The sequence below is a fragment of the Syngnathus acus genome, chromosome 13, assembly GCF_901709675.1.
Source record: "Syngnathus acus chromosome 13, fSynAcu1.2, whole genome shotgun sequence".
NCBI lineage: Eukaryota > Metazoa > Chordata > Actinopteri > Syngnathiformes > Syngnathidae > Syngnathus > Syngnathus acus.
The window spans coordinates 5,118,499-5,140,673 of record NC_051098.1 but is presented as its reverse complement, the minus strand read 5'-3'; the positions used below and the strand labels follow the sequence as shown (position 1 = coordinate 5,140,673).

The window sequence follows — 22,175 nt, the reverse complement described above, 5'->3', positions numbered from 1 at the left end:
TTTTTATTGAGATTAGTAACTTGCGAAAAATTTGCTAAGATAAGCGCATCTTTATATTTCAGGAGGCTGAGGCAATTTCAAATGATCACTTCTACAACATTATGAGGAAATTAAAATGTCCATTCACTGCTGAGCTATTTTTAGAACGGGCCCCTTTGGCACCAAGCTGGTGGTGACCCTTGGTCTACAAAAGGGGTTCTCAACCCTGTTCCTCAGGGGCCAATGTCCTACATGATTCATATGTTTTCATACGTCTCCCGACTGTCATTCAGTGAAACAATCTCAGTTTAATTTCTGCTTGTCTTTAAGTTAGGCGGTAAGAGATATTTGAACTGTATGTAGATCAGAGTTGTTTACAAGGAGATTAGAAGTCATAAAATAGCTCACTGTACAAAAATGAACACTATGGTGTGTATTCTTTACAGGTCTAGTTTATCCTCCCAATTTGGACTTCCAACATGGCAGACAGAAGGAATGAAGCCACTTGCAACCAATTTAGGTTGCCAATCTCTAATCATAACTAACTAACATTGATTTTTACGTGACATTTTCACATGATTTTCTGTCTCTGCGTCGAACATTCCACCTGGAATGGAATACCACTGTACCAATAAATCTGGGAAAAGTGCCACACACACATTTCACCTGTAAGAATTTAAGGTATATTTCTAAGTGCTACTTAACTATTTGTCCGCATCATGTCAGAACCGCCATCAGAAATGAAAGCAAAGCCCATTGGGACAAATCTGCTGCTAAATGTAAACCTTACCTCTGAATGGTTGATACAAACAGTGAAATGTATTCTTTGAGAGGATCTCATTAATCTCATTACTCCAGACAGCGATCCAAGCCTGAAATGCGCACTTTTTCAGTAAAAGTGGCATCGTAAAATGGCTGCCACGGGCTAAATGTTCATTCTATACAAGTCGTGTCAAGTGATCGAAAGTCTATCCTCTGACCTGACGCGCATCTGCAGGTGTCTGTGAAGATGTGCGCGTGGATTTCCTGATTGGTGGTTTGTAGTCAGTACCCCCCCCCCCCCCTCCCCTCTTGCGCGTTCCCTCCACCTCCACTTTTCTTTTCGCCACATCGTTGGCCGCATTCCGAGCGACGGCCGTGGAAACGAGTCGACGCAGGAGTGGAACATGTACGAACCATGAGAGGACGCTTGCTCTACAGACAGGAGCGTCACTGTCGCAGGGGACTATAGAAGGAAGACGAAGAGGAGGAGAAGGGACGAAGGGCCAGCTCGCACTAAGAGAGCGCATCTTCTGTGATTTATTTGAGGGGCGCGGGGGATTCTCTCTCCAAGTGCGTGGGGAAGACGAGCTGCGACATTTGGTTGTTTTCCGAATAGGAACGCGTCGGAATCACCCGGCGTGGCCGTAGATCGACATGTGAAGGATTTTATCGACGTTTCACTTCTTTTTGGGGGGGAGGGGAGGAGGGGGGTGGACAGGACGCTATATGACGTCTGATTTTTAAAAATAGGACGTTCCACCATATTAAAGCTCGCTGCTTATTAGTAAATATTGAAATTTATTGCTCTCGCGCTTTCTGGAACCCTCGAGAGTTTTCTAGGAATAAAAGGGGTCTTTTTTTTTTTTTTTGAACAATTTTTAAGCTACTGCTGAACCTCTTACGTAAATGTGTGAGAGTGCCTCGGTTGTCCTTTGAATCGCGCCCCTTCACACCTTATCCTCTCCTATGCACACGTAGACTCACCTGACCATACACATCATGCATACAAAATAGGACAAACACACATCACCCCTACTCCACCTCCATCACCACCGCCACCAACTGATGAATCCGCGCTATATAGGTGGACGTGGCACGGACCCAGCTGTAGCATCCTCCTCCTCATCCTCCTCCCCCTCCTCCTCCACCTCCTCCTCACCACTAGAGCCGCCACTATCTTCCCCGTTCTTTTCCTCGCCAGCATGTCCTCATCGTCGCGCAAGATCTCCTCGGAGTCTTTCAGCAGCTCGGTGGGTTCCGATTGCGGGCTCGAAAGCCCCGGGGGAGACGGAGGAGACGGCGGGCTGGAGGCGGCCGAGGAGCTCCGAGGATGTCCCTTCTCCTCCATCCACAGACCGCTCCTCTGGAACGGCCGCAGCCCCGCCGAAAGGCTCGCATGCCCGGCGGGTGAGGAGCAGCCAGCAGTCGGCGGGCCACACAAGAGGGTGACTCGGAGAAGAAGGGTGAACCTGGATTCGCTCGGCGAGAGCCTGAGGCGGCTAACATCACCCACGGTAAGGCCTTAATAAGACCAAACGACGAACTTCCCCACTAGACCTGTCAGATGGTATATTAGGTTTTATAAGCGTTTGAGATTTATACTATATACTATATATGGTATTTATACTATATATATGGTATTTATACTATATATATATATGCTATTCAAAATATATGTATGTATATATATATATATATATATGTGTATGTGTGTGTTTATCTAAAGTTCAAGACAGCAACTAGAAAACGACGGATTTTTTTACCCACTGGGGGAATCATTGTTGTCACCCCTTCACAAATTCAGTCCAGTTTGAAACAGTAGTTGAGCTCACAACAACGTATTTGTCATTTTAGCACAATTTTTATTTATTTAATTCTTAAAAAATAAGTCCGGTTTCTTGTCCCCCCCCCCCCCCCCCCCCCCAGAACTTTTTTCTTTAGAACATATATGGTCATCATTGCTGCTACATTTGGCCATCTACAACCATACTTTACCGTACTGATCATTGTGAACTATTGTCACTAAATCCATTAATCTAATTAAGTAGCATCTAAATAAAGGTAAATTGTGCTAGATTATTTGAGAGGTGTGTGTCGCATATGCAAAAATACTAAAATAATTAGAAAATGCAACAGAATGACATTCATAAAACAAAGCTCAAAAGTGCACATTTGGTTATTATTATTCATTTTTCAACTGTTTATGTCATAACACCTGTGTCTAGCAGCTAAACTCTAGTTGGTATATACTGAACATGTAATAATAAAATGTAGTAATGTATTGTGTGATAAATAAATAGGAGCTGTTAATATTCGGTTTACTTTGCGACAATGTGTACCAAGGCATTTCTAACATGCTTTCACAAATTCACAATGATATATAAAAGGAAAGCATTGCATCATTTAGATGAACATTATTTCCAGTTGCTAATTTCGGAACATGAATTTGAGCTGATCAGACTTGGTTCAGTAAAAATAGACTTCTTTGTCAAAAACAGGGTAAGTTCATAATCCAAATAGGTTGACACTTATTAAAACAAAGTGATAGCAATACTTTTTCATCGTCAGTGTGTTGTATGTTGTAACTTCTCAAACACAAAGTACACTGAAGCAACAGGTGGATTACTTTTCTGAAACATCATAAATGACAACACATGGTAAAGTCCATATCATGTGCGCTTTTGTGGGTCAAACTCAAAATAAAATACGAAATAAAAATAAAATATATAAAACAATGGGCTGGAAAAAAATATATAAAATATAACGACACCAGCATCAAAAATATATTTAAGGCCACATAAAGCCATTGCTGACCAAAATGTGCTATTGACAACAGCAATCGATATTAGTATTGGCTGTAACCCCCCACCTCCCCACCACTATCTCTAGCATTGTGATTACATAAAGCACTGTGAAGAACCCCAGTGTCATCCCTGGCCATATACAAGGGTGTTATAATATTTAGATAAAAGTAAAAAGTGTGCGGCATGAAAGCAATTCTGACAAGTACAATTTATCCAAAAAGTTAAAGAAGTCCTGTAAATGTAGCTCATTACATCTGCCACTGGCCAGCAATACAGTCCTCAGTATTTTTTAGGCTCCCTTCAGTCCTCACCCCAAGTAACCTGAATCATCTGGCGGATTATTATATAATGTGGTTGACCTGTGTTTTTATACATGTCTAAGTACATTCTGACGGAAGAAGTAGGACACATGATTATGGTTATTGTAGTAGGGGTCCATTCCTGTCCTGCTCATCCTGTATATGTGTCACAGTAAATATTTGCCTCCGATCCTTTTGCCGGATCAAAAACTTAAAAAATACATAAGCGGCTCCAATTTGGAAGTCAACACATGTACATCACTGCTTTTTGATGGTATAGCAGAAGACAAATTGTTTGCAATACTTACCGACAATTAATACTTATTCCAAAAGATTTCCACCAGCTGTAGAAATGTCATACAAATGAGTGTGACATTCAGTGTTCCATATTCTCAAGGACACCTACACACTTAACCGGGTAGACTGTAGCTGTTCAAAGCTCTCATCATTATTCTATTAGATTTAACCTTTCAAAGAGGGTCGATTAGCATGTGTTATGAGGTAAAAAAAAAACAAAAAAGAATAAGAATAACAATTCAGGGATGGCTCCAGGAGTGTTGGGAGCCTGAGAGTGCTGGAACTGTATAATGTTAATTTTTTGGAGGAAATGCGACTAAATCTGTATAGGTACAAATGGGACACGTTCTATTTTGCTTTGTTGCTCATGAACAATTTTAGTCACTCACTCCTGTAGTTATCTTTTTTGTTCTCTCTCACACACCATTGCTGCTTGCATACTCAGTAGCTGCGTGCAGCAGCAGTCCCTGTTGTTGACTGCAATGGACCGTGACAGACAGAACAGAGCATGCTCTCTATGGCTGTCTTCACTCCCTGACCACGCTGACCCAGAAGCAATGACACACACACACACACGCACGCACGCACACGCACACACACACGCTTTTACATGTGAGCAAACATTCATTTTCTCTGTCTCCCCTCTTTGTTTCATCAGCTCAGTGATCCGTGACGCTGATCAAGGCCTCAGCATGTTAGCCACAAATGCAGAAAAGTGTGAAACAAGTTTGTCTAGTGGTGCATTATATGGTGTATGGTCGCCAGGAGGTGACTCTTTTTCCACATTTAAACAAAGTATATGGTGTGTCTGCCATTATTTACATTATTGTTAAGCTAGCGCTTACATGTGCTTCAATGCTATGTTCCCATTTCTATGGCCATCGTAACAATTTCCCTCTTTACCATCACATGGTAGCCATAAAGAGCCAAATCAAATTCCAATAGATTACCCCCCTAAACGGATAACTTGTAACTTTAAAGGTGTATTCCCCCCAAAAAAAAAAGTTTTACTTGGTTTCCAAACTGTACTGTGAAGTTTGAGGTTGTATTGTTTGTGTAATTGTAACTGCATGTACAGCAGTGTAGCGACTGCAGCAGGAGAAGAGTGATGGTGGGATTACCCCCCTCCCCTCCCCAATGTAAAGAGACAGCGCAAACAGAGAGAAATGTCGAACCAGATAAAGAACATGGGAACTAGACTTTTGTTGATCCTATTTTAAGACAAACTCTCCTCTCTGTCAAAATTCTTGGTTCTACACACTTGTCATTTTTTGCTTGGTTCTACAAATGTGTACACATTCTTAAAATGCATCATTGGGACCATGACCGTTATTGGTCTACTGCTAAGCATATTCACGAGGGCACTTACATATGTGGGCAATAAACATGCCAGTGAAATGATGATCTACTGTATTTATATTGAAATGCTCAAACGCCATACACACACGCAGCTGAAATTACTCCCGTAAATGTCCGTAGTGTGCGGCGGCCTCTGAATGACCTCTCCAGCTGGCACACTGTGTTCTAGTATTGTCACTATAGCCTCGCATTTGAACTGCATCACACATAATCACATTGGACCCGCCTTCTCAGACCTATTCTGTCAGATGTGCAAAATACACCAGCTGTGCGGACACACACAAATACACGCTAGCTAGAACTGATTAGCAGTTAGGTAGAAGCATTGCAGCACACTGGATGAGATTGCCGAAAGATTGTTCTGGACCCAAAACCGTGTCATCTTCTTTCAGACACAGACTGTTCAAGAGGCTCTGCAAAGGACTCTGAAGTTTTACAGGCAACAAGAGATCAGGTAGATTGCTACTGCTTGTCTTGTCAGTGGCATCTGTTGCTATGCGCAACAGCTTTCTGTTGCATGTGTTGTCTACTTGCTGCCTCACGGCTTTTCCCTGCTACTGTCACATGCACACAAACACAAAGTCAGCTCATTTTGGCCTTCACTTACGTCATTTTCTTCTAAAGCAGGGGTGTCAAACTCATTTTTTTCGCGGGCCGCATTGTAGTCATAGCTTCTTTCGGAGGGCCATTATGACTGTCAACCCAATAAATGTATGAGTACCTCATATTATATACAGTAAAAGCTACAAAACAAACTGACAAATAACTCATTTTCAAATCAGACGAGTAAAAACTGGTTATTAAAAGTGAAGACAATTTGCAATTCTAGTAATGACACATGAATTTGATGCACAATTTGTCTTCGCAGGCCACATAAAATGATGTGGCGGGCCGTATCTGGCCCCCGGGCCTTGAGTTTGACACGTGTTCTAAAGGGTATGGACTAGCTCTGAATGAACGGACAGCACCTATGTTGGTCGCATTCAAGTCGTCTACTCCACCTTCATTCCAGTTTTGACTCATATTTAAATAAATGACTTTTAACCGCTCCGCTCATTGTTTGTCTTTGGGTTACTCACAGGTATCAAGATTCTGGTAAGGAGGACCAGCAAAGGGAAAGTAAAGACGAGAAGTGCCCATTTCTAGAAAATTCTGGTTCAGAAGAGGACGTCCTTCAAATCCTACATTACATGGCCACCATCCTTGGTAAATTACAATCACAAATGTTCTTCCAGATGAGTAGCGAAAAAGCATATTTTCCTACAAATTTAGTTCCTGCATGATTAACAGGCTGGTTTCAGATCGTGTATCTAATCCCCTTTGTAGACAACCGATCCTGGTTTTGTGTCTTCTCGCTCTCAGGAGTACCATTCTTTGAACTGCGCGAGCATTTTGGCGAGGAGTTCTTCGGCCTGTGCTTTGAAGAAAACGAACGCGTGCTCAGGGCCGTAGGTGGCAACCTCCAGGACTTTTTTAACGGTTTTGATGCCATTTTGGAACACATTCGCACCTCCACGGGTCGCCGTGCCTCGTCGGAAAGCCCCTCGTTTCAGTGCAAAGATCCTCACGAGGAGGTGAAGGGTCGAGTAAAATTGGACAAAGCCGGGGAGCGAGGAGCACAAGATGGCTGCCGGAAGTTGTTGCTCCTACATTGTTTTAACCCGGCCCCTGTGGTGAGCTTGATCATGCCTGGGCTTATCAGAGCGGTTTCCAGACGGATTTTTCATTTTGAAGCGAAGGTCGATGAAGTGTCCCCTCTGACTCCTTTATTGCCCAAAGAAGAAGCGCATCACAGCAATGGTGATTCCGCCACACCAACTCCGACTGCATCCCCGTCTGGCTCTCCCTCCTCCTCTCCCTCTCCACCTTCAACTTTTCCAACCACTGCTCCCACGGTTTGCGTGTCCTTCCAAATTCAGGAAACTGGTCCTTCCCACTCCCTCCCAAATGCCAAGAAAGCCCCCATTTCTCTTTCAACAAGCCCCAGTGATTTACGCATCGGCCTGGCCACGTTTTGCCGTGCCTTTCCGTTCCACCTTGTTCTCGGCCCTCGGATGGAACTTTTGCAGCTGGGTGAGGGATTGCGACGGCAGGCTCGCATCGAGCCTCATCGGAGTCTCTCCTTCAGGGACTGTTTTGAGATCATCTCACCCAGGATGGAGCCTTCGTTCCAGGGGATCCTACTGAGGCTTGCGTCTCCTTTTACTATCCGTACAAGGCCAGATACCACACAACTAGGAACCAAGGAAAAGGTAAAATAACCAAATATTTCTAGATTAACTCGAATCCAGCTCACAATATAATGGGATTATGGTTTATCATTACACACTTCTTCCAAAGAACTTAAGAAACTCTTTTTGTCACATTAACAAAGGTTCAACAGTAGAAGTACGGTAGAAGTGTATATGTAGTGGTCATATTTTCTTAAACTCTGCAACAGGTGTCGTGACAATGTCAGCTGCCTTGCTTGCCGGCCCCTACCAATTCCCTCCCCGTCTCCAATCATGGTGATTGCCATCTATGAGGTCTTTGAGGGGTGCCGATAATTTATTCCATAACTGCAGTGTTAATCAGAATACCTCGTTTAGTCTTGTTGGGGCACATGCAACATTGGATTGTAACATTTTTGGGTTGACATGCCCTTTCAAGTTTATCATGATGATATTATATATCCTTCCATCAATTTTCTATACCGCTTGTCCCCACGGGGGTCGCGGGCGTGCTGGAGCCTATCCCAGCGGTCATCAAGCAGTAGGCCGGGGACACCCTGAACCGGTTGCCAGCCAATCGCAGGGCACACAGAGACGAACAACCATTTGCACTAACTCACACCTAGGGACAATTTGGAGTGCTCAATCGGCCTACCAAGCATGTTTTTGGGATGTGGGAGGAAACCGGAGTGCCCGGAGAAAACCGGGCACGTGGAGAATATGCAAACTCCACACAGGGAGGGCCGGAGGTGGAATTGAACCTATATATGTGTGTGTGTATATATATATATATATATATACACATATATATATATATATATATATATATATATATATATATATATATACGTATATACACACACTATATATATACACTAGATATATACACTAGATATATACAATATATATATACAATATAAATATAAATAAAATATCTGCTCTGATAAGACTGTGATCTTATATGCCGCTATAGACAAGCAACACCACTTTATTTTCCCAAAGGGAAATGCAACTATTGAGCTCTATAATGAAAGTCATTCTGTTACGTATTACACCCTCATGACTGTTGTGGGTGGTTTGCAGCACTGGCCACACATGAATCAATCCGTTTTGTTTGCTATATCTGGTTCTCAATTGATTGGTTCAGTCAGCCACCATAACAAAACGCCCTCGTGGTGAACGGAAGTGACACGGAGATTGATCAGTGTTGTGCTTTTGTGCGAGCGTGTGGGTATAATTTCACAATACGAATGCAGCAACACAAGTCTTTGAACCTGCGTATCATAAGAGGGTGCGTCTAACACTTCTTGAAAATAACATCGACAGTCTTTCATCGGTTTTTGAGTTAGATGATTGATTTTCATTGAAACTGACGTGATCCAATGTTGTGATGCAGAGATTTTTTTGGTCTATTTTGTTTGAAAGAAGTGTGCTCCCCAAGTAGGCTTAAGTAACTTTTGCAACACAGTATTTAATTCCAAAAGGCTACAGTGGTAATGTTTTGAATAACACGCAAGCATAAGTTAATAATTGACAAACAGAAGTTATAATGGTTATAAATAGGTCAATTGAGTTGTTTTCTCTTTCTCTCAATGTCTTCTGAGAACCTCTGGAAAATAATTTGATTTTGATCATGTTGAGTGACAAGAAAAGTGCTATACAAATCCGAGCGATACATTGTGTAAATAGTGGTATAATATCACTCTTGGATAGCCGAATAAAATATTTTCTTTTAAAATTCATTCCATCACATAATCACAATGGAGTATAAAAGGGATACAGTTGGGCACACGTAACTCTCATCAGATGATTGGCAGACCAAAAATGCGTTGTCTTCCCGTCCTCCCACACACTGCATGGATACTTCCGAGCTTTAAGCCTGAATCTGTCAACTATGAGCAGCTGTATGCTTTTCGCAGTTTACATTGTTTCCCCTTTGCGTAGCTAAACGCGTCTTGTATGAGCAAGGCAAGAAACTAGAATACAGAGAAGAGGGATGGGTTGACATTTTCACGAGAAAGGGCAGCAAGAGAAGGCGACAGGCCAAGGTAAAGACTCCGACACTCCCTGAATGCTGCACCTTGTGTGTGTGCGTATGTGTGTGTGTAGTGCTTTTTCAGTTTGACTTCCCAGGGACATTGGCTATGCAAGACATCCAAAGCCCTACTGTAAAGGTCAAATCCCACCTCTTTCTGCCTCTACTTAGCGTATAGTAGTTAACACAAGACGGCCTGGGGTGGAAGACTACACAGAGGTCAAATACATGCCACAGCGTTGCAATGGCACAACAGCGTGCCACAGATTTGTTTTGTAAGAGATTATTTAAAAATTCATTCTACTGTAGAGTATCTTGAGGTACTGTATGTACATGGGCAAATAAATAACATACCCTAATCTTTTTTTCCGATCGAGATTTGCACTCAGCATGGACACAATTCTCGTTGGATCACCATTATTAAATAAATAAAACGGGTTCCAAAAGTGATTCAAATGCATATGAGTTAAGAAAAAAGAATCATTTTTGTCACGAGCTACACTGTAGTTACAATTTGCCTCGGGTTGTCGTTACGACTGTGAAATCACATAACTGTTTAATCAGCTCCTCATATTATTACATACACAAGACACAACAAGGCATAATCACTGGCTACTCCTGTCTAGCATCCTTGACATCTCCTTGATGGCCTGCCCTCGACGTTATCCACAAATACTCAGGTCCTTCGTCAGTCTTACAGTAGTTGACGCACTGGATCCCCGACATCCAACTTCTACCTGGCCGACTTTTGCGTTTCAGGTTTTCATTTCAGCCTCTGCTTCCAATTGATAGTATTGAAGATTTTTTTCTTTCATAAGCGTCCTTCACAACACCCTTCCATTTATTTATTTCAAAGACTCCGAAAACTTTATAGAACCTTCAAGACGTGAGTAAATTCTTGCCAGTTAAACGCATTTGAGAAAATGACATCCTCATGAATTACTAATTAATCACTTGCCACATTGGTGTTTTAAAGCATGTTATTTGAATATGAAACCCCTTAGTAAATGCAAAATTTGTTTGACTATTGTTGTAAGACTACAGTACAATATAGGCATCACTGGCAAGATAAAATCTTTTGTTTGTGTGCTCATGCATGTGTGTGTGTGTGTGTGTGTGTGTGTGTGTGTGTGTGTGTGTGTGTGTGTGACAGAAAGACATACGAGAGAGGCTTGACTATTTGCTGCTCACTGCTTGTTCATGCAAATAAGAGTCTGTTGACATGCCAGCGTCTGTTCACAAAAGGCGATCCATTACCTTCGCATATCTGTCTTTCGCCATTTCACTTTTTTGCCCATCTTACATTTTTAGTGTGTCAGCTTCTTGCTTTGACTTGCTCTTTCTTTTCACCTGACCAGACTTCATTCAACCTTTCCATTTCCAACCATTTCTTGCTTTTAAGTTCTGGTCTTACAGCTACTGTACACTGGAGTCAACCAGGAGCCTCGTGTAACATTTTTGGTGAATTTGATGGAGGCGCAAGGAAACAGGTTCGGAGCTCCACCGACATCTTATTTGCTTCAGAAATATGACAACAGTGTGCATTGAATCCTCTGAATCATTGCACAAGTCTATAATTTAACATATTATTCTTATTCTTATTATTATTATTATTAGCATCTTTATATTTCCACATGTACAATGTGGGTGGAAGGCAGACTCAGATTGCGCACTAAGACTATCAGCACAAGATATGTGTAAATTCTTGCCGGTTAAAAGCATTTGAGAAAATGGTATCCTCATTAATCAGTGTGTTGCCGTATCCATCAAATCTGCCTGGGATTTTCAGAATTGGTAGGATTGTCCGTTAAAACCTGAGCAATTTGAAATTGGGTCTTTTTCTTCAATTGGATTTCGAATTCACCTCAAAATGTATCCCTAACTATCTGCTAACATTACTAGATATAATAATCAGCATCTCTGGTGGGGATCATTTATTTTCATTTGTCATGTTTTGTCATGTTATTAATATTCCCGGTATTGCAAAATCTCTTTGCATATAACATTTTCCCATTATCTTATAGCTCTACGCCCATTTGTTACATTGTCCGGATTTAGTTATTCAGCCAACTCTCATCTCTCTGCTTGTATTTTCCTTTCCTGCTTCCATCTTCCAATCTCCTCTGTGTGTGATGTAAGCACAAGCAGGACAGACTGCTGAGTTAAACAGATGCTCAGGCAGACCAACACAAATCCTCCAGAGAAGTGTGCAGATGAGTGTGTCGCTGGATGCGCAGTGTGTTTGTTTGTGATAAAGAAACAAACAAGGTCACTGAGTAAAAGGTACAGAGACATAACACTTTATGTCCAGCATGTTTTGACACTTTAAAGAACATGCTCGGCTCCTTTCATCTGGGACTTTATGCATGCTGTTAGTGTGTTTCTGCGCGAGCTTTTCTTTTTACTCTTTGTAGTCTTGTACTTCTTGCCGTCGAGGACATTGTGTGATCGTAATTTCAGGCAAGTGTACTTATTTAGAAATCTTTCAAAGTATACATTCCACACTTTAGCTTCTAATTGGCTCATCAAACCAATGAAAACATCAAACACGTTCTCGAAGCCCTGTTGTGATGGGAATAGAAATAAATATCTACCATGCTGTTCCTTTTCACTGATCAAAACCAAACATCAAGCCAGCATGTCTGAGCTTTTCTCTTATCATATTTGATGAAAATTGAAAGGACGCAACGGCAACTTAAGCAGTTGTTAAAAGCATATTTGTTCACTGCTGTCCTGCTTTTCATCTGATTTTGAATTACAATCTTTGTGATGACATTCAGCAAGACGGACATGGGAACGACGCAAACCATGCAGCATCTCTTTGTAGACGTGATTTTTGATTGTCTGGCCTACATTGAAGGGAAAAAAACTGTAGTTTGGATTTGAAATGTGTGGAATTGTTCTAACACTTGGAATCTGTGTGCTGACCCTACCTTGCTGTCCTTTTGACTGAGTAGAAACTAAATTTGTAGCGTAAATGTATTCAAGACTATGATATGCCTGCCTGCATTTTGTAGCTTATGTAACTGTCAGCCAATGTTCTTTGAAGAGAAACCCCGTCTGCCATGTATCCATTCACCTATACGTGCGATATGCTGAGTCTCTCATCAAGCCGCAGTTCACACGAATCATCTGTTGTGTTTCAGGGCGCCCGCTTTTATTCTGAACTCCAGAGTCTCAACCTTGCATGCATACGGATGCATATGTTTTTTAATGTTGCCGTTTGTTGGAAAAGAGACATCTCACTGGTGATTGTGTGTTAGTGTGTAGCAAAATATGGTGTTGTGTGTGTAATGCAGACTGTATGTATTATGCAGACAGAGGAGAGCCTTGCGCTATAAATAAAATAGGGCTGCAGTGTGCTCACTGGCGGAATAATCTGTCTGACACTATGGAGAGTAACAGAGAGAGGATGCGGGCAGTGTTTAAAGTGTACGTACCATGTGTGTGCGTGCATGCGTGTGTGTGTGTAAGAAGCAGGTGAAGATAGAGAGAGTAGACAGAAGAAATAAACAGGGGGGGGACCAGTCAAAATGTGGAGGCGAAAGGTCAACGTACTGCAGTTTGCACCTTGTCTTTACGAGTATTCTTTTCATCTCATGAGATGATTTGCCATCCTGCCCATTTCCGTCGCACTGCTGGGAACAAGTGTTATGCTTTGTCAAGAAGCATTTATGACAATGCACCAGAAACTTATCTGTAGCCAAGCGGCACATTTGTTTCCTATGAGATTCATCTGTTAACAAGCTCTTGCCTCATAGTTTGGTTTGAGGACATTTAGATGGACATATGTAGGTTTAAGTAGGACATCAGTTTACCCACTTTTTAAAAGCTCCCGCCCCCTCCCACACAAGCTGACATCCATTATACATTAAGCCTTAGTTAATCATGTTGCTATCTTTGTTGTACAACATTGGGCACAAAAAAATACAATACATCAAATCATGAAATTATAGGTTGTGCAATTTGATGTTTATCACATAGATTTTCATTCATATGTATCTTCTTTAATGGCCAGGTCATGGAGCTCAAGGGTCAGATGATCCATGTGCCAGAGTCGTGCTCTTTGATGTTCCTGGGCTCACCACGTGTTGACAAATTGGAGGAGCTCATGGGCCGGGGCCTCTACTTGTCAGATATCCCAATCCACGATGCCAAGCGGGACGTCATCTTGGTGGGGGAGCAGGCCAAAGCTCAGGATGGCCTCAAAAAGAGGATGGACAAACTCAAGGTAGGTTGTTTCATGTCAAGCCGGCTCAAGTGTTTAGTATGTTAATAACTACAATTAAAATACTAATATCAGTTTAGAATCCATAAGGTTCCAGTCAGGCATCTCTCACTTGAGCAAATCTAGTAAACCTGTTGCATCACTTCCACTGATGAGTCAAATCTCAACATTGCCAGACTGACTGGATCGAACAAAACCCCTGGGATTTGCTCTTATAATTTGCTTTCAAAGCATCCACGAGCAAGTCACTGGGTCCTGACCCAATCCACGCATCTGCTCTGTGCATCATCTCTTGCTGCTACTACTCCCCCGGGCCACTCTCAAAAATAGATGTATTTCACTCAAGATGAACAGTGGTAGCACACTACATCAGACAGACTCGGAGGAGCCCGCCCACAGACACAAATCATCACATGCAGATACACACAGCTTCACACCAAAAAATACATAGTATATCTTACATTCAGCTGTTCTTTGTTTTTGTTTTCATCCGGTGCATTCTTCCCACATCCCAGCATTGCTGTCAAAAACGTCTTCATCCGAGCTCAACGCTTAATCTCTTTCCTCCTCACCCTCCTCTTTTAGGCCACATTAGAGCGCACTCACCAGGCATTGGAGGAGGAAAAGAGAAGAACCGTGGATCTCCTCGATTCCATATTTCCAGGCGATGTGGCGCAGAAACTGTGGCAAGGTCAACCGGTGCCCGCTCGCAAATTCGATGACGTCACCATGCTGTTTTCCGACATCGTGGGCTTCACCGCTGTGTGCGCACAGTGCACGCCAATGCAGGTCATCTCCATGCTCAACGAGCTGTACACTCGCTTTGACTACCAGTGTGGGATTCTCGATGTTTATAAGGTAAGTTGACAAAAATGGATGCATGCATATTGGGTGGACAGGGTTTGTTTGGGTAAGCCATAAAAACACTAGCTTCTTTCACACAGACTCAAACAATTGAAGCATCACATTGATATAGCAAGCTACAATCTGATAATCATGCGTGACAGCTTCAGCACCATCGTGTAGTGCTCACAATTGCTTCTTACACAACAGGAGTGGAGAAATGTATGTCAGAGTTAAACTTCACACCCCTATCCTGGCATTGTGGATTACCCCAAGCCAGAAAATGCACCCCCATCCTCTGTTGGTGTTGTTTATACAAAACAGTGACACAGAAAAAAGCTGGAAAAATGCCTGCTTTTACTGGCAGTGTGAAAGGTGCTGCTTGTTTTTTTGTTTTTTTTCGGGATGCTGAAGGCAATTGTGTAAGGGGGCTCTTGTTCGGCTTTTATTTTGTACGATTTCTACTATTTAAACAGGTTGTTGTTGTTGTCCATGTCCCTCCCCCCTTTCATTTATGTGGTACTATATCTCTTTTTATTTTCACACATTCCTCCTTTCTGAGAATCTTAAACTGCTGTGATTAAATGTGCTGGACGTATGTGGGCAGGGAAGAAGAATGTGAATGTATAAAAGAGAACACAAACATAGGTGGACAGAGTGAGGAAATTGAGGCAGCTGTATATTGACATCGTCATGGTTACTGTCCAAATGACTTAACCGCTGGAACGCTTAAATGAGAGCCGTTTGTCTCTCGGCCCTGCCTTTTCTCCTGGTTTTTTTCCCTTGTCGTATTCTCCATCCTGTTTGTTCAAGCCACGCAAGTTTGACTTAAAGACGTAATACATGATATGATGGCCGTCACTAAAACAGAGAGACTCTATTGCAGTTGGATTCATGCTAAGAAGAAAACCTGATATTTTAATATTGAAGTAAGAAGCCTTGTGCAAATTGAACTTTTGGGAAATACATTTCCGTTGCTATTTCAATCAATGCAACAATCAAAAATGGAAAAATCCTTGGACTGTAAAATGTATGGCCTTCTTATTATATTTAAAGGGACAAATGGAAAAACAAAGACCATCAGTTCCAGTGGCACAGTGACTCCTAAAACATAAAATGACAAGTAAAAATTAGGTGAATAAAACAAAAATAAACTGTCGTACCAGTTGTTTCCTACATTATTTCCTGGAGCCTTTTTCTAAAATGATTATTTTCAGACATTTTTCTATTTATCATGAACAGCTCAACGCTAGTAATCAAAAGCGCTTTGTTGTCAGCGTGCAAAATTCAAGTCCATCTTTGTAAAATAAAAGCTGACTTCATTTCCCCCCACAGATAGAGACCATAGGTGATGCATATTGCGTGGCAGGAGGTCTTCACAAGAAGGTCGACAGTCATGCAAAGCCCATCGCACACATGGCTCTGAAGATGATGGAGCTTTCCGAAGAAGTGCTCACACCTGATGGAAAGCCTATTAAGGTGAGTTTGGTTATAGTAAGCGCACTTCCTCACCATGATTATGCAAACTTTTACAATTTAAAACGGAAATGATCACACAATTTACCAAACATTACCACAGACATTTAATAAGAAACGTTTTGCTGGAATTATTCTTTAAGATGTCTATATATTAATTTAAGGTATTACAGATTGTTGTGCCAACCAGCCTAATCTTGTTTTACTTTTTTATGGATTAGCCAGCTGTTCACGATGCGTTTGTGTCATTTGAATGTGTGGTAACCACCTAAGAATGGCCTGGCCTCCCCTGTCACAAGACACATTGTACTTTCCACATTCTTTCAAACTACCATTTTAATTAAAGTCAAAACAGCCCTGAAAAAAAAAAAAACAGAAGCACAGAAAAAGCAACAATTGCCCGGATCTGCTTCGTGACAAAGTAACAATGCCTTTTCTGCCTCTCTCATGTTTTATACTGAGTGGGAGGATACAATTAGACTTTGAGTAAAATGGAAGTTGCTACAAAAAATGTAAACTCTTGTATTGTTAAACAGCCATATCCTCATAATATTTTAGGTATCTGATGCTTCTGCTCAAAACCAATTTGAATTTGAAAAGTACAATGACTATCAAAATGATGACACTGAAACAGCGTGTCCGAGCAAAGCAGTAACATAATTGCTGATTAACAGACAGCACAGAGGTTCTCTGTGCTTTCCATTTGTCTCAAAATAGAAAGGCCTTGCCAAGCGCTTTTGGCCTGCAAGCTCGCTCTTCCAATTTCTTCCTCTGTGCATCTCCCTTGTTGTCTCCTTCCATTCTAACTAACTAACTAACTAACTAACCAACTAACCAACTAACCAACTAACTAACTAACTAACTAACTAACTAACTAACTAACTAACTAACTAACTAACTAACTAACTAACTCCTCCGTAATTTTTTGTGACAGCTTATTTCCTCCCTGATTTTGTTTTCCTTTTTGGCCCCTCCCTTGTGCTTGCCATTGTCCAATTCCCCTCCTGTTGGTCCAAAAGGGCTGTTATGGCCATAACACTTGATAAATGCTGTTCAGTGAGAGCACTCAACTCCAGCCAATATTGCACTTTTGTGCAAACTAGCATGAGACCTTAGAGGGAGGAAAAAAAGATTGAGTGGTGGAACGATTGAGAGAGAGTGTGATTTGGGAAGAACTAGATCTACAGGGAACGACACACAGAGGCCTAATGTATTGGATTCATTGTGCAAGTGTATGAGTGTCTGAGTAACTGTTAATCCAAGAATATATTTTTCATATTAAAACCTGTCAGGCCTTCTCCAGCTCACATTGTCCAAACAAACAGGTCTATTGTTAGTTGTAAGTCTTCTGACTGTTAACATGCATTCAAAAGTATTTTTATTGGGCCGCATCTGAGCAGAATAGTTTATCTCATATTTATATTGAGTCTCAAGTTCCTGTCTTTTTTTGTTTACAGCTCTAAATCAAGTTGCACACTTTCAGTGGTTTGCTATCTAATGGTCTGATGAGGTTGATTTCTCCCTCTATCTATTTTGTCTCCTGGTCTATCTTTCGCTGTCCTTTCTGCCTCACTACCCCCATCCCCTGCTGTTGCCATGACTACCTTGCACTGTGCTGGCATGCAGACAGTAGCGTGGGTTTCCACGGTGATGAGATGCTCTAGTTGATCAGTTGGAATCTCCTGGCTTCCTTGGCTTATCCTGTCTGTTCACCATATGTGAGTTAGTCCTCGAGGGAAAGATGCGTTCAATTTTTATTGAAGATAATATTTCAAATGCTGTGGGAATGGAGTACGTAATAACCTTTTTTGACTACAGCAGTATATAGGTTGAATGCCTTAAGGCTACTAAAATCTGGAGTTGCAACACAATTTTCAGGACAAATGTGTCATAAATAGCATGTAAATTATGGACATCTGTCAACTGGCAACTGTGAACTGAATATATGTGAATTAACGTACCATGCAAGTGCGCGTCACTCGACGTCATTTCATCCATCATCTAATCTGTTTAACCATATTTCATATTACAATTTCATTTTGTACTTTTGGCATAGTAATGCGTAATCTGTGTGGAACCTGAAGCTTTTATGGAGAGTGGCTTTGGCTTTAGAATTAGTTTGGTTCATTTCTGCTTATACGTGTGCTATAAATGTTGCTTCTACATTGTCTCAATTTTTATACCTTTGCTTGGAGTAAAGATTTTATTGTGAAACCAAAAGATGAACCGTTTGATGTTATTGACAGCACACGTCCAACAGTTAACCGCCGTCAGCAATGTTAGTTACTATAAAACCACCTAAGGCTCATCTTTTAATTAAGTATATAAAACAAAACATAATAATAAAATATAATTTCGCTACAGCAATTTATTTAACTGTCAACTGAATTGTTGTTTCAATTCCAATTCTAGCAAAGTAAACTAAAGCACAGAAGATTCACTGTTGTCTTTTTGTTGTTGTCTCCCTAGCTGAGAATTGGCATCCACACAGGCTCCGTCCTGGCTGGTGTGGTTGGAGTTAAAATGCCGAGGTATTGCCTATTTGGGAACAATGTGACCCTGGCTAGCAAATTTGAATCAGGGAGTCATCCAAGGTGTATAAATGTCAGCCCTACAACCTACCAGTAAGTGGAATGCTCATATGGAATGTGTGTTGTTGTTTTTTTTCTACACATTTTATACAACAGTTTGTCATACAAATAATTTCACAAAACTTAACTAATACTTCACAATATTTATTCGGTGTAATAGTGGAGTGTTATTTTTCCACAACTGAGGATACGCCTAAAAAAATGTGAAAAAATATAATGAAAGTAATACAGAAGTACTTTTGAGGGTCTGACACACATTTGGCCTTTCAGTCCAAACTCATGATGCGTTATTTTCTTTTCTTTTCTCAGGCTGCTTAAAGATGACCGATCATTTTCCTTCATCCCTCGTTCGCACCTGGAGCTCCCTGAGAATTTCCCCAAAGAGATCCCAGGAACCTGTTATTTCCTGGAGGCGGGAACGTCTCACAGCCATGCATCATTGACCAGCTCTCGCTCCGCTCCCCCGGCCTCTATGAGGAAAGTCTCCTACAGCATCGGGACCATGTTTCTAAGAGAAACCAGTTTGTAGGTATCATAAAGGATGCGGGAGACCAGAATCGAACCCGTGCAGCTGACAGGACGCCCAATAACACACATTGTGGATATGCAAATGACAACCTGGGCTCAGTGCTGCGGGATGGAAGAACATACAAGAAATGATTTTTGTCGCAGATGAATCCTACTTTGGATCATTTAGTGGAGAAAAATGAGGGTGTTTAGCTTCTGAGCCACTCATGACATAGAGCTCTCCTCAGCAGTCTTTTGTGTCACACGAAGAACTTTTACACAACACACACCTCCTTCCATCCCTTCCAAATGACCGAATTCATGTCCTACGTTCCATTAATATTGTGCATTACAACGGCAACCCCCCCCCACCTCCGAGGAACAGTTGTGGCAGACGAGAGACAGACAAAAAGCAACGAGGGGATAGTTCTGAGAAAAAAAAAAAAAAAGCTGATAATAGGAAAAATAACAATGCCAAAAAATGCTAGAACTAGAGCCTTTTTCTGCTTCTAACTCACAGCAAACTGCAATCTACAACAATCCAGCCATTTCATTGCAGGTAATATGTTCAAAAGTGTCAGTTTGAAAGTAATTCTCAGCTCAGTGCCTTTTCTGCTCAAATCAGGACTACAACAACAAAAAAGTATAAAAAAAAAAACATGCAGGATGGATTAATTTCAAATATCTGAGGGGGGGAAAGCCGCACATTGACGCACTTGTCCTCAACTTTTTTTTCCCCCTTGACATTTTGGTGTTTCCACCCTCTCTTCTCCAATAAAGATTCTGAAATATGAGAGCCCTCGAGTGAGCCACAACACCAATGAAGGCACCGAATAGTGGCGGCAATTCATTTGAGTGATGAGAGGAGAGAAATAAAATATCAAAACAATAAAGTGCACTTCATAGGTTCCAAATATTTCAAATTGCATTTATTTATAACGTCTGGTTGTACCAATCATACACATGATGCAGTTTAGCGCATATACAGTACACATAGCATATGCAACACATTTGCAGAAATTGTTTTTATTTACCTGATTAGGATTCTACTCTTTGCTATTCATTTTCCTGCTACATACTTGAAATCTCAGGCCTTCCAAATGAGTCAGTGTAGCTCACTAACAGATACTTAATTGAAATAATTTTAGATGCTCAATCTTTTGTTAAGTGTATTTTTGATGACATTATTATTGGTTGTTTAACATGGATATGTAACACTGGTGAACTCAATGCATATTTGGATTTTCTTTTTGAATAGTCGGCCTTATACTCCAGGTACTCGCATCATAGTCAAATTGATGATTGGAAATTCTGCCTAATGTGTGGTTAGAGTAAATGATTCACACTTGACATCCATTCTAAATCTTCTCTAAAAAATAGACAGCTACTCATGTCTTTCGATATTCTACATCGAGAATGTTGGTCCGCTTTGCTTTGTCTTACTCATCTTGGGCTGTTTCTTTAAATTGCAGTCTGCATATTGTGCCGCAGATGCACACAGGCAATAAACATCAACAACTCGACTGGAGACGTTGGGTCAAGTCAAGAAGGTATGGTAGCCAACTGTAACCAAAAATCTTTTCAACAGTTAAAACAAAATCACAATTGAATTGGTTGCAAAATTCATGATAAAAAAAATTGTTTCTTGAGTTTTAAAATGACTGAAACTTTTTATGACTGCACATTGTTTCATTGTTACATTGTACAAAAAGTAAAGCAATGTTTTACAACAGCAGAAATAGCTCACCCTGAAATTTATCAAACAAAAATGGAATAAAACATTTATTATTTTTCATAGATTCATAATAAAATCGTATTCACCTAGGCCAACATCATGTACATGGACTATTTTTGTTTGTTGTGTTTTAGATAGTATCAATCCCATTTCACTACAGTACTAAAACGATCTCATCTCAGATTTTAAAATTTTGCTTTGCAAGACCCCAACGATATCCAGGGAAACATTGCAGTTTGGTTGATGGATCTCTGGATGTCTTACTTTATAGTAATATTACTATGATTTAGTTTTGTACCAAGGCTGAACATGAACCATGTGTGTACCAGAAAACAGTTCCATAAAAGCTGTATGACTGACATTAAGGGCACATTTTCTTGTCTTAACATATGTAAATAAAACACCAAGTGTGTTTAACAAGAAGCAAAATGACTCCGGCTGTTATTATGTTGAACTCAACCTCCAACAGGTGCCACAATCCTCTCATCTCAATAGATCATCTGAAGGATGTTCTGTACGTTTAGGGGTGATCCATACAGACATCCACTGAAAAATAATTGGAACAATGAATGTGTTATGTAACATGCAAATGTAGACGTGAAAAGACAAATGTGTTTCAAAGTGTGCATGAGTACGAACCTCTTTATGAGTTCAGTGTAGCTTCGTTGTTCATGCAAGATAACAGTCAGTATTGCTCTACTTTTGTTTTATTACTATTCAAACAGCATTTGGCTTTTACAGCACAGGCTTGGAGTAGACAAAACCTCTCCCAGAAGAACACAAAAATGCTGCTTGGTTGCATGAATAATATAACTTGTACATATAAAACCTTAAATTTTTCCAATCATCTTGACTGAACAGATAGAGATTTAATGTTTGAAGCCAGTGGTGCCTCTTACTCAATATCACCTTGAACATGCTTCGTTCGACCCATGACGCAAATAAGAACAAGGAAAATTAATTGGCTGGGTGGACAGATTGACTTGTTCTACTTGATGAAGCTAAAATGAAGTTTAACATTGTCTTTTTAAAATGGAGTGAACAAATAAA

The 22,175-nt window shown here is 40.9% G+C and overlaps 1 protein-coding gene across 2 annotated transcripts; it reads left to right on the top strand.

The window, feature by feature from the left end:
• Positions 1-1,063: 1,063 nt before the first annotated feature.
• gucy1a2 (guanylate cyclase 1, soluble, alpha 2) lies at positions 1,064-21,548 on the top strand. 2 transcript variants are annotated; one of them, XM_037267836.1, is made up of 9 exons: positions 1,064-2,255; positions 5,893-5,954; positions 6,582-6,706; positions 6,827-7,752; positions 13,764-13,976; positions 14,559-14,831; positions 16,152-16,295; positions 18,762-18,916; positions 19,193-21,548. In XM_037267836.1, exons 1-9 carry the CDS (start codon positions 1,944-1,946, stop codon positions 19,410-19,412), a joined length of 2,430 nt encoding a protein of 809 aa, XP_037123731.1. In that variant the 5' UTR covers positions 1,064-1,943; the 3' UTR covers positions 19,413-21,548. The 2 variants fall into 2 exon arrangements, with proteins under 2 accessions (XP_037123731.1, XP_037123732.1); XM_037267837.1 differs by having other exon boundaries at positions 1,065-2,255; positions 6,863-7,752.
• The last annotated feature ends 627 nt before the right edge of the window (positions 21,549-22,175 follow it).